The 15570-nt window shown below is 44.9% G+C and overlaps 2 protein-coding genes across 3 annotated transcripts; both read right to left on the bottom strand.

Moving 5' to 3' along the window:
* Positions 1-1332: 1332 nt before the first annotated feature.
* Positions 1333-8272, bottom strand: LOC133922457 (uncharacterized). Of its 2 annotated transcripts, none has more exons than XM_062367810.1 (22): positions 7408-8272; positions 7165-7261; positions 6978-7068; positions 6798-6878; positions 6577-6711; positions 6352-6473; positions 5981-6145; positions 5790-5895; positions 5590-5695; positions 5377-5490; positions 5128-5300; positions 4927-5044; positions 4449-4673; positions 3659-3849; positions 3404-3571; positions 3155-3260; positions 2941-3069; positions 2699-2857; positions 2413-2616; positions 2110-2304; positions 1966-2037; positions 1333-1779 (listed from the first exon to the last, which is right to left on the bottom strand). In XM_062367810.1, the coding sequence occupies exons 1-22, from the start codon at positions 8008-8010 to the stop codon at positions 1666-1668; spliced, it is 3474 nt and encodes a 1157-aa protein (XP_062223794.1). In that variant the 5' UTR covers positions 8011-8272; the 3' UTR covers positions 1333-1665. The 2 variants fall into 2 exon arrangements, with proteins under 2 accessions (XP_062223794.1, XP_062223795.1); XM_062367811.1 differs by having other exon boundaries at positions 5377-5487.
* Positions 8273-9677: 1405 nt separating this feature from the next.
* LOC133922456 (uncharacterized) lies at positions 9678-10341 on the bottom strand. The gene has a single exon (XM_062367808.1). It carries the CDS (start codon positions 10278-10280, stop codon positions 10041-10043), a length of 240 nt encoding a protein of 79 aa, XP_062223792.1. The 5' UTR covers positions 10281-10341; the 3' UTR covers positions 9678-10040.
* Between the last annotated feature and the right edge of the window lie 5229 nt (positions 10342-15570).

Below are 15570 nucleotides of genomic sequence, written 5' to 3'. Positions count from 1 at the left end.
GATTACATTCATCTTTTAATTGATGCACTTACTAATAATTTATTAAATTAAATGTGAGTGTATTACTTACTTTCTGCCTTCTAAAGATTGGATGTTTTCCGTGGATTATGAGGTAAAGGAAGCGGGATATGTCTTTTTTCTTTCAATTATTCATATTCCTCGTATGCAAAGCATGAAGTATATTACTATGTTGGAAGTTTGTCTTTTGATTATGCATGAGCTTGTTGTCTTAATTTTTACTTTTTTCCCCGAAGTTTACTTAATTATTGACAAGCATGCGTGATGGGTAACAACACACCTTTTGCACGACCACTTCCACTTTTTATCTTTTCGGTTATAATATCAGTTTGGTGTATCATAGTCGTTGTGCTGCACTACTGTCTCATTGCGACATGAATGTATGATCGAGACATGTTCCAAGTTTGCTAGGTTGTTTAATACTGACAGTTTGATGATATTTTTATCTCTCTATATGGATGCGCCAGTTAAATCCTAATTTTTAAGAGAGGTGTTGCCGATTTTTTTTTACGGTTCGGCAAGCTTTTAGGTTAGTTTAGTGGCACTCCGTACTTGTTAGGTTCTCAGGGTGCTACAAGAAGTCAGTGAAATAGTCGTGAACATTTACTTCTGCACCAAAAGTAGAATACTAGTTTTCTGGTAAAAGGAATAAAAATACCAGGAGAACCACCATGATGATATCAACAAGAGCAAAATTCAAAATTAGATAACATACGCGACTGTATTTACCGAAATAGATAACATATCATCGTATTTACAATTTTAGCATCCGTATTCGGTACCTCATTTACCAAAAAGTGACTTTCGGCACACCGTACGCCGAAAAAATACAGGTCCGACCATATTTGGCACACGAGGTCATTTTATGCTGTCATTTTATGCCAGGAACCTCATATGCACATACCATATTCGGCATCTAATATGCCAAATACACTTATTTTCGGAGGTGTATTCGTCACAGGAGGAGGTGCCGAATACGGTTTGTGCCGGCTACGGATACTTTGATGTTGTCATTTTATATCGGGAACCTCATGCACATATCATATTCGGCACATAATGTGCCTCATGTGCCGAATACACCTTATTTTCGGCATATGAGGTGCCGAATATGAGCTACAGTACAATATTTGACACCTCATGTGCCGAATGTATCTGATTTTCGGTATATGAGGTGTCGAGTATAGGCTACAGTGTGGTGTATCTGATTTTCGTGTGCCGGGCTCGCGTTTTTTCGATGTACGGTGTAAATGAGGTGTCAAATACGGATGTTAAAATTATAAATATAACGATATATTATCTATAAATATGATCAACAGATGTACCAGTGATTTTGTCTGACATCTGAATGGAGTTCAATTACAGAGCCGAACTCCTAAAAGTCTTCTTACACAGTTCAAAACTTCCAATCAACTGGTACATTCCTTTTGAAAGAATATAACAACACCAAAACTTCCAATCAACTGGTAGTACATTCCTTTTGAAAGAATATAACAACACCACGCTATGAACAGAAATAATCGGTCGTCTCCACCTGTATATAATCTGCAAGCAAAAGAATAAAACAAACAAAACCAAAACTGGTCGTTTCGCCAAAGCTAGTATGTGCCCACTCAGAAGAAATTCAGTCCACAACGCTTCTGCCACACATCAGCAAAGGATGGAGCGTGCATCGATCACCGATTGCGGCGGATCCAAGTCCTTGTCCTGGAGGGCGTTGCCCAGCAACTTTTGCATTTCGGATGCAAAAACATCGTCGACGATCTGCGCGCAAATAGTCAGGTTTAGCAGATTGATGGTCACCGGCAGGCAACCATTATGTTCTTTGTATTCTACGACTCAGTCCCTATTGCACTGCTTTCAGTAAAAACAATTTTCATTTCATTCAATTTTTTATTGCACTGCTTGCCTTAATATAGGTCAAATTTTAGTGTCACAGTACAGGCTTACCCCTAAAGCATAATCGGATCCTCGGTACCAAATCCTGTTCTCCTTTCTGCTCTCGAGAAATCTCAACACAATCTGCTCAAAATTGAGTTTGATATATAAGCGCAAATTAGCAGCACAGAAATGTTATGTTCTTTCTATATTTACCTGGCCCAACTTATCCCAGAAACCTCTGCAAATGGCAACGAATATTCTGCTGGAGAAGACCTCATGCAGATTGTGAATGGATTCCGAGAGCTGAAGACGGACAGCCTGCATCCTCTCGCGTATATCACTTTCACCTTCAGCCTCTCTTGTTTCTTCAAGAATTCGCTTGAGTCTCGTGGCCCTATTAGCTTGTGTCTGAAAAATTAACAAACAAAATCATGACCCCTGTCCATGTGTCAACTTCCTTAATTAGCGTTGGATCAAGAGTGACTTTGTTACAAAGCGTGTCAGAATAATTCTTACATTACTAACAAGCTTCTCTACTATTGCCTGCAGGTATTTCTTGTACTTCTTCCTCAACATGACTGTTATGGAGTTCATTTGCTCTCCGAAAACAGTGTTCCCGTTTGTTATGGTTAGATATGCTGCCCATGATTTGAGAATGTCTTCAACTCGGCAGTGTAACACATCTAGCATCCTTTTAACTGTGTTCATGAATGTTCCTAACTGTGATGAAGAACAGCAACCTGGTCATTAATGAACTAACCACTACAGCGAACTGTATAATATATGCAAGTGTATATAATACCTGATTTGGCACAACATAGGGAGCTATAGATTGTCTTCTTGTCAATCTTTGGACCTGCTTCTCAAGAATTTTTGGTATGCCATCTCTCAAAGGCATTAGAGTCTCCATATATTGCTTCTCCAGTGCCTTCATAATTTCTCTTTCCACATCGGCAACAGCCTGAATAAGAAAAGAAATATCAAATTGAGCCCATTACATGAGAAGCTTGGGAGCTGATTCGAGGAGTGGAGGTGTGTACATACACTCTCTAAACTCATCAGATACTGAGGCCATCTGTTGATAACCACACCATATTCATTTATGCTTTCTTTTATTTGCTCATACATTTGCTCGACAAATGATGAGGTTGTTGACACTGCAGGGCATGGTAACTGCAAAGATAGGTGAATTAAATAAGCAAGGAAGTTTAAATTCAGCCATATGGTATTTTTTTGTCTAGTGTATGTTTATGATTACCTTCTCAGCTTTGCAATTATCGAGTAATTGCAACCGGGTATCTTCAATCCACACTATGATGTAGTCATGAAACAACTCCCTTGAGACTACACCCCCATGAACAGGTCTATAATGGTATAAACGGACCAATGTGAATCAGCTAAACACAATTAGTGTTGCATAATGAATCAGCTAAAAAGAATATTGCAGTTTGGGGCCACATATCAATTGGAGAAAACAGTAACATCATATCAACGATTCATATCTTACCTCACTTGCCAGGTGTCAAGATCTCTCTCAAAATCAGCAGTTGCGATGATAAGCTCAGCAACATGTTGTAGCGGTCTTGATGGGGGACTTGAAGAAAGAAAACCCTTCAATCGTTTGCAGAGTTCGGTACTGTAGAGGGATGCTGCTATGTTTGGCAGATCTATGGAACTAAAACAAAATATAAAATATGTGAGAGAAGCTCAGCCGTGTATAAACAGAAGTAAATCTTTTTACTACAGCAAGCATATAAGCTACCTTGGAAGTATATTTTGATTGTGAATCTTAATGTCTGCTTGAATTTCACGACTTATGTTAATGCATAGTGTCTTCATTTTGAGATATGCAGCAGAAATAGTCATAGGGTCAGTTAGAAGGCTGTCGTTATTGCTTGACATGAATTCATCTGTCTCAATCATATGCCTCCTGCACCTTTTAGCAGCAGCAGTCTGTAAAAGAGAATTTTATGGTGTTCAGCTCTATCAGAATCAATGGAAAACGTGGACCGTATCCATCAATTTGAATGCAAATATGTTTTAGATTTTCTGTTCACTGTAAGTTTGGACCATAAATGAATAAATGAAAGTTTTCCAAACAGGATCTTGATTCACATTCATTGTTCACTAGTTGGAGGTCATCAACGATAAATTTGTGAAGTCTTCCAATTGTACTATAAAATATTTATGGACAAGGATTGATTAGCAAATGACAAACAATCATAAGTGTGAAATCATGAATGCTAATACATTGCACTACGCATCATTGCTTGGTATAGAGTTCGAACAATCAATCTAAAACAACTTCCTCTGACTCTCGGGAAAAAAACACTCCATCATGCTTATGTTCACAAATTGTAGTCAGATGAAAACTATAGAAGATATCGGTCTGTGACATCTGAAAACAACATGTTTCAGAAGCGTAAATGTCTCATCCATAACTCCTATATAGTTAGAGTGGTTGTGAAGTTCATTATTGTTTTGAGAGGAGAAAAAAAAGAAAGTGGCATCCAAATGAAGAATCCTTAAAGTATGTGTTTCTGATGTCTGACCTGTAAATAGTTCCTAAGTACGTCTTGTGCTTCTTTGGAGAGTATATCATGCAATGTACTGAATATCTGAACTGCAGGTGCCAAAGCTGGTGCAGCACAATCTGATATGGGGCCAAATAGGTCTGACAAGCCAGTAGCAGAGTGTTCATCCAATGACTTGTAATTTTCAAACACAGCTGCAAGGAGACTCTTGATCCGATGTTCACAGTCTAACATTATGCTTCTCTGTAATAAAAAAAAAACAAGACTCCATAACTGCTGTGTGCTGTCGAAATTCTGCCTGTGTTTACTTACTATTGAAATCCGGAATTGACAATGCTAAATGAATTGTTCTACCAATAACATGAAAATAAATGAAATTCAGTAAGTACCATGTCTGGTTGGACATTTTAATTTCTTCACTGTTACATCCGAATTCTTGGCCTACTTTAAGTTATCAGGCATTATATGCATGGAACTTTTGGATTAAAAAAGTTACCTCTTGTCTTGTTAAAGTCCTATCATCCCGTGATTTCATGACAGGGAGAAGAAGTTCGTATATAAGTTCCAAACAATCCTTTGTTGGTATTGCCACATTCATAATGTAGGATAAGTACCTGTAAAGAGTAATACTCTCATGTTCTACTATATTCAACGACCATCATTGAGTGAACATACGCGCAACTGAATAATAGATTACCTCACTTTTCTATATGCGTCTGATACCCCATAGTAATTAGAAAACTCGTCCAACAGCCATTTCCATGAACCACTGATATTAAGCATTTTGCTGTTGAAATTTTGAGCTCTCATTGCCGCTTCCAGAACCATGTCATATATGATAGTATCCACAGCTGGACCACCTTGCATCATCTGTTGTAATGATATTACACAAGGTTAAGACAGTTGTTTGATGAATTCAGAGCAAGAAAAGAAAATAAGAACTAACCTTTGCAGATCCATAATTGTTGGAAGATATGGACAAGTTCATACAAAGCTGAATTTTGCCCACACATTCTTGATCATCGAGATATAGAGGCCACCACCTAATGATTTCCTCCTGCTGTTTCCAAATGTGTGCAGATAAGAAATGATTCTAGCTACTTTTCAGTATGGTCATGAAACATTTGCAGATATGTCTCTATGAGTTTGTGTAACATACTTGAGTATCAGTGAGTGATGAAACTTGAATTTTCGCGCGACCTATGATAACCTTATTGTTGTCTTGTACTTCAACAAGAATAACATCCCCCTGGCTCTCTAGATAACTGAAATACCAATGTTAATAGATGGATCATTGTCCAAGTAAGTTTTTACTTCCAATGACAGAATTAACAGAACCATAGCTAGGATAGAACTTACAAGAGTTGGGATTCACCAGTCCCTGGCTTCAAATATTGCGGAGAAATGGAATCTCTGTCATGATCTTTGCAGTAGTTTTGCAATTCTAGTGTACACGTGAACATTTCTGAAAGCATGGCATTGTGTTAATAACAATGGAAATAAACTGTGACTGGTTCAAGCCATAGAACAACTAAAACTGTCATATTAACCTTCTGGCAAAGATGTAGATGATGTGGATGTCAACATCGTAACCTGGCTCTTCAGAATTTTAGAAATCTGTCTGACGTACTCGCTGCCAGCTTGCATGTAGAGATTTCTAAAGGATGATGTTGCCCGAAGCTTTGGTCTTTGAGGTACAACACGTATCTTTTTTACTGTGAGTAAAATAAAGAATGTGAGTGTAAGTGTAACCTTACTTCTTTAAAACGTGCCTGACTAATCCATAGATTTGCAGTTCTGCCATCCATTGATTGTTAATATATTTTCTTTTAAAAAAGAATTTCCCTATGTAGTCTTACAATGTGAAACAAAAAGAGCAGGTGGAGTGATGTTTCGTTCTGAAGTTACTGCTTATTCATACCTTCAATCTCAATCTGCTTAACAAGCTTTCTTCCCTTTACGGTACAACTTCCATCCTCATCGTAGACTTGTTTTCCGTCAACCTGACTGTTGTTCTTCGGGTGAAGCAGAAAATTCTGTATTCTGTTCATAAAAAGAGCTCATAAGCTGCGTGTTCAAAGGCAAAATGTGGTCGAGTAATGCTAGTTAACTCAGAACATGAATTCATGCGTAAGCTGTTACATACCCAAAGGCGCTTCGCAGCACCATGCACTCATCCCGAAGGAATTCTGGAGCCTCCATGCAATTTCTGGCCCATGCATTCAGACAGAGCCGGAAGCATGCATCGTATGCAACAAAAGATTGCCATGCGTTTTGGACACTGACAAGTAAAGAGCAACCAGTAAGAAAAGGAAGCACTCAAAAGCATCTACAGATGGGTAAGCTCACAGGTGAATCAAAACGCACTTAATCGTGAAGCTCGGTATCTGAGCTAATAAATTATTCTCGACATACGGCACCTGAACATCATCTTCATGAACATTTGAGCTGAATTGCATTTTTAACAGGGAAAAAAAAGAAGTGTTAGCTAGAATTGTTCCAAAGTGTAAATGCTACAAAACCCACAATTTACATCTCCAGCTTTACCTCATAGGAAGCTCATGAACTTCTTGGGCCAGTATATCTGCTACTGATGATACCCCAGTCCTCTCAAGGCCTCCAATCGTTTCAGATGTTTCTATTTGAAACATCAGACAAGTGTAACCACCTCTTCCAGGACAAGTGAAGAAAGTTTAAACCCTGATTCGATTACAAAGTGCTCTGGTGTTCTTACCAACTGCATCATACATGACCTCCTCCTCATCCCCTGCAATTGGAGGGGCACTGGGTGTTCCCATAGCTTGAAACGTGTGCTCATCTAAATAGCGTCCCTGAACCAAAACGAAGGTAAGCAGTTATGCTAATTTCGAACAATCAAGCACACATAAGCATCGAAAAGTGGATTGGCAGAATTGAATAGCCGCAGGTGCTCGTAGTGGAAACCGGTGAACATTATCGCAAGCTACAGAAGTCTTACATGCGAGCTCGAGTCCACTGGATCGTGTCCACCGGAGCACTTCCCGGCAGCGAACGCGCTCGCCGCTCTCACCTCCACCCGCAGGAACTCCTTGGACTGGCCCCGCACGATCCCGCCACCGCCGCCCCTCTTTCTCAGCTGCGACGTGACCTCCTCGTCCCACCCTCCGCCGCACCGGTCCATGGCCCTCCGGAGCAGGCTGGAGTCGCTGGAGCACGCGCCCCCGTCCTCGTCGGCCGTCTCGGAGAAGTTCCCGCCGTAGCACTCCTCAGGCAACCCCCACGACGCGACGCTCTCCTCCACGCCCTCCTCCCACTCGTCAGAGTCCGCCGCCGAGAGGAGCACGGAGTGGTGGCCGAGCAGCCCCGAGTGGCGGGTCGTGGTGGTCCGCACCGGCGGCAGGCGCTTGGGGGAGAAGAGGCCGACGCCACCGCCGCACGCCCTGCTGTGCGGAGCGGGGCTCCTGAGCGCCGCCGCCACCCCGACCTGCCCCGCCGGCGGCCGCTCCGCCAGCGGCGACCGCGGCGGCACGGGGGCGGGGGAGTCCGTACCCTGCTTGATCCAGCTGATCGCCGACTCGTCGAGGCCCTCCGTGAACATCATCGTCGCCGTCGCGCCGCTGCGCAGGGGAGGAGGAGCGGGGATCCGGTCGCGGATTGGAGGTGGTTGCGATTGGGGATTGCTGGATTGAGATCGGGGGTGAGGGGAAGAGGACAGTAGTCGGAGGGGGTAGTAGTAGGAGGGAGGTAGTGGGGGAAGTGGGGGTTTGTAACGGCTAGTTGCTCGGGCGCGGGTTTGAAGGGATCTGTGCTGCTGAGCTCGACAATCGGGCTGGGCTGGGCTCACAGGGCCCGTGTCGGTGAAGATTGGGTAGATGGACTTAATATAATTTTCTTTTTAATGGTTTGTTTGGGAAGATCAGAATTCAATGTTTGAATTACGTCCTAAATTGATCACATCTTCGAACTTGTAAGATGACCGTTCAGGGATCAAAAGTCCAAAATATAAGTCGGATCTTACATACTCGTGAAGCAACCCTGAATTCAAATAGGTGTAACTGTATTTTCCTATAAGAGTGAGGTTGGTTTTCATGGACATTCTTAATGGCCTCTCCCATCACTCAAAAATTTAGCCTTTAGATGAGGATCTAAGTGCCCATGTCTTCCTTCAACCTCTCGCTCACAGCTCATTCTGATCTCTTCTCCCTTGCCAACTAGATTCTCCACCATGTTCACCCCCTTCACTGCCCTCGTGCTCCCATCTCCGGTGACTCCTGATGCAGGATCTACCATTGTCGGTCTGGCTTACCAGCCCTGCCTTCCCTTCTAAGCCACCGCTCTCCAATGAAAATCTCACCTCTGAAACCCCCAAATCCCAAAACCATAACCCGTCGTCCTTGTGCGGAGCTCATTGAAGATGGACCAGATTAGGTTGTATCTCACCGGAATCAGAGAAGTAGGTGAAGAGGAGGGAGAAGGAAAAATTGGGTGATGGAGTGTATAGACTTTCTGTTTTTTAATGCTTAGCAACCAAGATATTAACCCACTTGGCCGTGCTTGAAATGGTTGCTCAACTTGAAATGCCGAGATGGTTTGTTGTTCGCTATCTGGAGAGGTTAACGAAGGTGATCATGAAGACGGGGGCAGCAAATTACTAGTTGACCTATGAAACAACTCTCACTGAGATTTTGTTAATCCTCGATAATATCAAGGAGCCTAGCAGTAGGTTTTTGAAAATTTCTATTTCTTATGCTAATTGTGTTTGTAATAAAGCAACACACAAGTATCATGTAATAGAGTTAGCGATGAGTGGCTTACTTTAGCACCGCTGCCGGCATAAGAGTGTTTGAATTCATACTGTAACCTTGCTGAAAACTAGAAAATGAATCTCCTTATCCCAAAAACAAAAACATGAGACGCGGGTCTGGGGTGTCACATCTTTAGAGTAGCCTGTTGGCACTTTTTTGTGTGTCACAAAATTAATGGCTAATTTGTGGGAATTCTAGTGATCCACAATCGGATGGTAGATTTGGCGCCGGCTGCCTTGGATGCGCTTGTCTCAACTAGTCCACAGCACACGTCACTACTCATGTACGAAAGTAGTTCCGTCCTGTTCTATCCAAACCAAGCAGTAGATGGTGACTTGGTCGTAACGGTTGTTAAGGTATCAAAATCTCGGGTTTCCTCATTGATTGGTCTGTCTGGTAGCTTGGATGTTCCCTGTCTTTGTGTTCTATACTTGCAATCTTCAATTTCTGGCATGCATCCATCAAAATTCAAAACCATTCATCCATTAGCCATGAGCCAGAGAATTAATCAACAGCAGGGGATCATTGATAATTTGATAGTAGCACGGAAGGATAATCACTCAAGAAAAAGTACTCCATCTCCTCAACTAATTACAATATTGATTATTGATTAACAGGATGCTGTGTAGTAGAGAAAAGCACAAGCACTCAAGCAGAGTGAACAGTCTAGGAAAAAAGAAGAAGAGAGAAGAGAGAGCAGAGCAGCCATGGTGCAGGGCCTGTGAAGCTTTCAGTTTCAGCTCCTTATTACACGCATGCCCACCGCTCCTGTGCAAGAGTACAGCGGGTTTACGTTGATGCGCGACCGCCCGCTCGATCAGGGACTTCAGGAGAGGTAGGTGCCGCAGACGCCGGAGCCGGCGCGGCACCCGCCGCAGCCGCAGCCCCTGCCGCCGACGAACACCGGCCCGTTCGCGCGACCGCGCCGCTGCTTCCCTTCGCCGCCGCCGGAGGAGTAGGCGGCGGCCGCGAAGATGATCATGGACAGGACGGACAGGCACAGGATGACGACGCAGAACACGACGTCGCCGCCGCCCACGGCGACCGCCACGCTGCCGCCGGCCATGGCGCTCTCGCTGTCTCTCCCGTCTCCGCGAGAGAACTGTTGCTTTGGTCTGCGTGGCGCACAAGCGGAAAGCGGATGAGCGCGGCTGAGCGGAAAGCGGGTTATATTGACCGACGATTAGTGGGCCCGTTGTCGTAGTCATCGACGGCGACTGGTGACGTACACGGGGAAACTTCGACGCGTGACGGTTTGTGCGGGGCAGCTCGGGAAATCCAGGTGCAGAGGTGCTCTTCCACCATCGATCATTGTTTCCTTCATTTCGTACCTTTTTATTTTCTTTTCTTTTTTTATTCTTATTCTTTATTTTTTTATATTTAATAGCTTCATTTCGAAAGAATTCGTAAAAAGGAAAGCAGATAGTATCCGGTCTTTTAAGGAATGATCATGAGAATTCCTTCGTGATAGAAACCATAAAAAATCTATTAAAATATTTTAAATTTTTTTTTTTTGCAAAAGTAATTTAGTCCCTGACAGAAGTTCCTTAGAAATGATCTTACAAAGCTACGCTAATTTTGCGAAAGTATACCGTTACGATGCTCTTCGTTTTTTTCGCAAATGGCAAGAGCACCACCCTTGTTAAAGAAATAAAGCAAAGAAGTTTTACATCCGGCTACATTAAAGCAGTAATATAGTCAACCACTAACTATAAGATTTATTAATGTTATCTACAAGATATCATAGCAAACAACTTCTACAATAAATCAGCTATATCGTACCATATAAACTTAATATAGATCTATATTTAATAGTGTATATAATAGAATAAAATAACAAAGTTTGCGCATATAGACTTGACTTACTATTTAGTAGCTAGATTTTGTCTACTTAAAACCTTTACAACTAATTAACACGGATGGTTAAAAACACCTCTGGTAACCGGCTTACGAAAATAACGCACAAATTACATACTTGCAGGTAATTAGGAACTACTTAAAGCACAGCGAAACAACCAGTATACAGACATCTTTCTCACGATGCATACTTTTTATTGAAAATATCCGTTAGGATATGTTGTCCAGTGTGGTGTCTGCTAATTGAAGTAGTTTGGTGGTAGTACTTTGTGAATAGGTTATACCTCCAATAATGAAGAGACAAAGTGATAATGATGGTTTTATTTGGACCATCCGTTCCCCCAACTTTATGACGTTTTGGTCCTCCTTTGCCCACAGAGACTTTATAAAGACGTTTTATAGCGAAGGAAAAATAGCAGAGATGGACACTTGGATCTATATCTATTGGTGCATATTCTCTCCTCCCAAAGTCTTTATTACTCGGCACGCCGAACCGGCCCGTAGTACGCGAGCTGCCGATCGAGCGAGGGCCTCCGCGTTTCAGCGGCGGAGATCGAGCTGGTGCGTCGGTGCACGGAGCGCTGATGGGTTGGCCGGCGGGAGGACGGGTCGGACTTGGGAGCCGACGACTTGACTCGGGAGCCGAGCCGCGGGCAATGTTTTGACTTTTGAGTGGCGCCCGGTCAATCTCCGCGCGGTCTTTGGTTGACTAGACTTAACCGGCTGACCTACACGGAACGGCAACGATACGCTGGGCAGCGCAGTGCATGGCAGCCGAATGTGCCGTGTCTTGCGGCTTTATTTACCAGTAAATTTTATTTAAAGGAAAATTATCATCATATCACTCTCTCTTATTTTATCAAAATACTACTAAACTATTTCAATAATATATGAGAATTGACCCCATGTTATAGACACATCGATAATATTTTAACAAGATACAAATCTTTGTAATAATATGATGATAATTTTCGCTTTATCTGATATACAGAATAAAATTTAAATAAACTACCAGTAAATATTATAATTTTTCTACTATGATATATGCTATTTTTTTTCTCTGATCTTGCCCTTTGCTCCGTGCCAAGCATCAACTTTGGGAAATCCTAAAGGAATAGAATTGTTTAGAATTGATGTTCCAAATGTGGCCTTTGTCGTGTCATATGTCTATGGGCTTGGAGAGTATTTTCAGTTGGCTTTAAACGTTCACCACAATTCTTCTCTTTCTTATAGTATTATGGTAAACACTGTTACACATAAGAGACCATACTTCGTCCAAGATTGACATTAAGATTTGCAATATGAACTCATAGCATTGACAACCACAACCACAATCATATGATCTGTCGCTACACTAAGATGACACATGTTTTTATTTTATTGGGTCGTATTACGAAATTCTTTTGAATATAAATGGAAGTGAAATACGAAAACACCATTGAACGGTCGCCCATTGCAAAGCTTCGCAACAGGTGCACGCCCCCGTTGGATCGCGTGTGTTGGCAACTTTCATTTGTTCAAATTGGCTTCTTTTCTACTGTCTTCCATGCTTAAATGTACAACCGCACCAACTCCCTCTTTATTTGTGTACAGACCTCCAACCACTTATATGACTGAGATCTTCACTCATCTGTGAAGCCAGCTGTCGGTGAATCAGGAACCAGGAGTCCTCGAATCCTGAGGTCAGGCCAGTAACCCGCCACGTGGCGCCCTCCCGCAGGAATCATCTTCGCGAGGTACGAAAAGACTAAGTCCTGAGAGAGGGCGCTCGGGGCCTCGATCAGTGGTCCTCGAGTACCCGGGTTCTCCGATGATTTGCGAAGACCAAGTTCCGGGAAGAGAGTGCTTGTGGTCATGAACAGTGACCCCCGAGCACCCAAGTCCCCCGACGACCAGAAAAAGCCGAGTACCGGGAAGGGTGTGCCCAGGGTTGCGAACAGTGCCCCCCCGAGCACCCGAGTACCCCAAGGACCCAAGGAAGGTAGTTCCGGGAGAGAGTGCTCGGGGCTGCGAGCAGCGACCCCCGAGGACCCGAACAGTTGATTCCTGGAGAGAGTGCTCGGGGCTGCGAGCAGTGGCCCCTGAGCACTCGGTTCCTCGAGGACCAAGAGAGGGCATTTCTGGGAGAGAGTGCCTGGGGAGATGAACAGTGACCCCCCGAGCACTCGGTTCCTCGACAGCCCAAGAAGCCCTTTGTCAGTGGCCCCCACAGGGGTCCAGCGATGAGGTGTCGGCCAGTGAAAGGCCCGATGCCACATTTAAGAGGGCGTGTGGCCTGTCACCTCCAACTGCTCCCGACCACGCTCGGTGTTAGTCCCTACCATATTCTGGTAAAAGGGCGTGGGGACATTAAATGCACGGGTCCCATCCCGCGTCATCCGGCTAACCTCGGGATAGCTTCGCAAGGCCCGAGGCGTCCCGTTTGCCGCCCTGCTGTGGCAGGTGTACAAGACAGAACGGGCACACCAGGCCGCTCTGCGGCTGCCCTGTGGGTCCTCTCCACGGCGCCCGTTGCCATCGCCATGATGACAACCAAAGACCGGGCGGGGGCGCGTTTTCAACCCCCCGTCACCTCGCGCAGATACCATGATGACACCCTTTCCATTTATAGCGCCTCGGAGCTCGTGCCCTCCCTTTCAGGGTACGCTACCGCCAGCTGGTATTTAAAGCAGCCGGTCGGCACAGACAGAGGGAGGAAGTCGACGGTGAATCCAAGCTCAGACAAGCGCACACAGAGCCAACAGACTCTCACTCGGAGATCGAAGAACATCTTCGTACGAGCATAGGAACCGAAGAACAAGAAGCCCAAGGCTCTAGGATAGACAGACATTCTTGTAACTAGCATATTCCTGAGAGACATTCTCAGGGCATTTATAGCATCCACACAGGAGTAGGGTGTTACGCGCAGTGCGACTCGAACCTGTCTAAAAATCCCCCAGCGTATTTACTCTTTTCTACATTAGATCATTTCACACCACCCGCCATTGCATTCACATCCATTTATTTCTCCAGCAAACATATTCAGAATCATCCTCCCGGTCGAATCTCTAAAAATGGGTCCCTCAGGATCCCTGCGATAGGAGTTAACCCTCCGACACCAGCGAATCTGAGCATTGGATTAAAGATGAACAGTTCAAATCGTGCTACAGTGCTTGTAAACAGCACCCATACTACAGTACCCAACAACAAGATACTGTTCATCCAGACTTAGCGTGCCTCTGCCTTCACACGGCTGAAGTTAGAGGATCTCCCTGCGTCTTAAATGAGTATCTGTCGGAGGATTAACTCCTGTCACAGGGATCCCGAGAGACCCCTTTTTAGATATTCGGTCGGGGGATGATCCTAAATAAGTTCGTCGGAGAAATAAATGGGAATGAATGCAACGGCTGGTGATGGGGGATGTCGACCTAGTGCAAGAGGAAGTAAATGCATTGGAATTTAGACAGGTTCGGACCGTACGGGGGCGTAATACCCTACTCCTGTATGGATGCTATAACTGTCCTGAGGAAATCCCTCAAGGATGTTGCTGGTTACAAGGATGTTGGCCTAACTAAGAGTTTGAGGCTCCTTGTTATTCAGCTGAAACCGTGCTCCATCTTGCTCACAGTGTCTCTCGTTCTTGGTCTCCTTCGTCTTTGTTTACGTTGTCCTGTTGTGCGTATGCTCTTTTGTTGTGGTTGTTTCAGGATGGCCCTTCTTCTGTGCCGCTGGCTCTTTTAAGTACTCGCCGGCCGTGACATGCCTCGAACGGAAAAAAGGGGGCTCGAGTTCCGAGACGCCATGAATGGAAAGGGCATCATCATTTCTTCTGGGTGAAGCGACCGGGGGTGGAAAATGCGTCGCACGCCCGGTCGCCCGTCACCATAAATGCCCTGGCAACGGGCGCCATGGAGAGGGCCCACCGGGCAACCGAAGAGCAACCCGGTGTGCTCGCCCTGTCTTGTTCCCCTGCCACAGCAGCGCGGCAGACGGAACGCCTTGGTCCTCACGACGTTATCCCGAGACAAGCCGGATGGCACGGGACGGGACCTGTGTAATTAATGACCCCACGCCTCTCTGCCAAAACGTGGCAGGAACTGACGCTGAGCGCGGCAGGAGCAGTTGGAGATGTCAGGCCACGCACGCTAATTAAATGCGACCTCGGACCTCTGGCTGGCTGACACCTCATCGGCAGGCCCCTCGGGGGCCCTTCTGAGTCGTCGGGGTGCCGGGTGCTCGGGGGTACTGTTTTCATCCCCGAGCACTCTCTCCCGAGAATACCTTTCCTTGTCCTCGGGGAGCCGAGTGCTCGGGGGTACTGTTCACCTCCCCGAGCACTATCTCCCGAGCACTCTTGCACGAACCTTCGGGGAACCGAGTGCTCGGGAGCTGCCACGTGCAGCCCTGAGCACTCTCTCCCGAGTACTCTTGCACGGATCTTCGGAGAACCAAGTGCTCGGGGGCCGCCGCTCGCGGCCCCGAGCACTCTCTCCCGAGTACTTAGCTCTTTTGATCGTCGG

The sequence above is a fragment of the Phragmites australis genome, chromosome 6 (genome assembly GCF_958298935.1).
Source record: "Phragmites australis chromosome 6, lpPhrAust1.1, whole genome shotgun sequence".
Taxonomy (NCBI): Eukaryota; Viridiplantae; Streptophyta; class Magnoliopsida; order Poales; family Poaceae; genus Phragmites; species Phragmites australis.
This window is presented reverse-complemented; position numbering and strand designations above follow the sequence as displayed.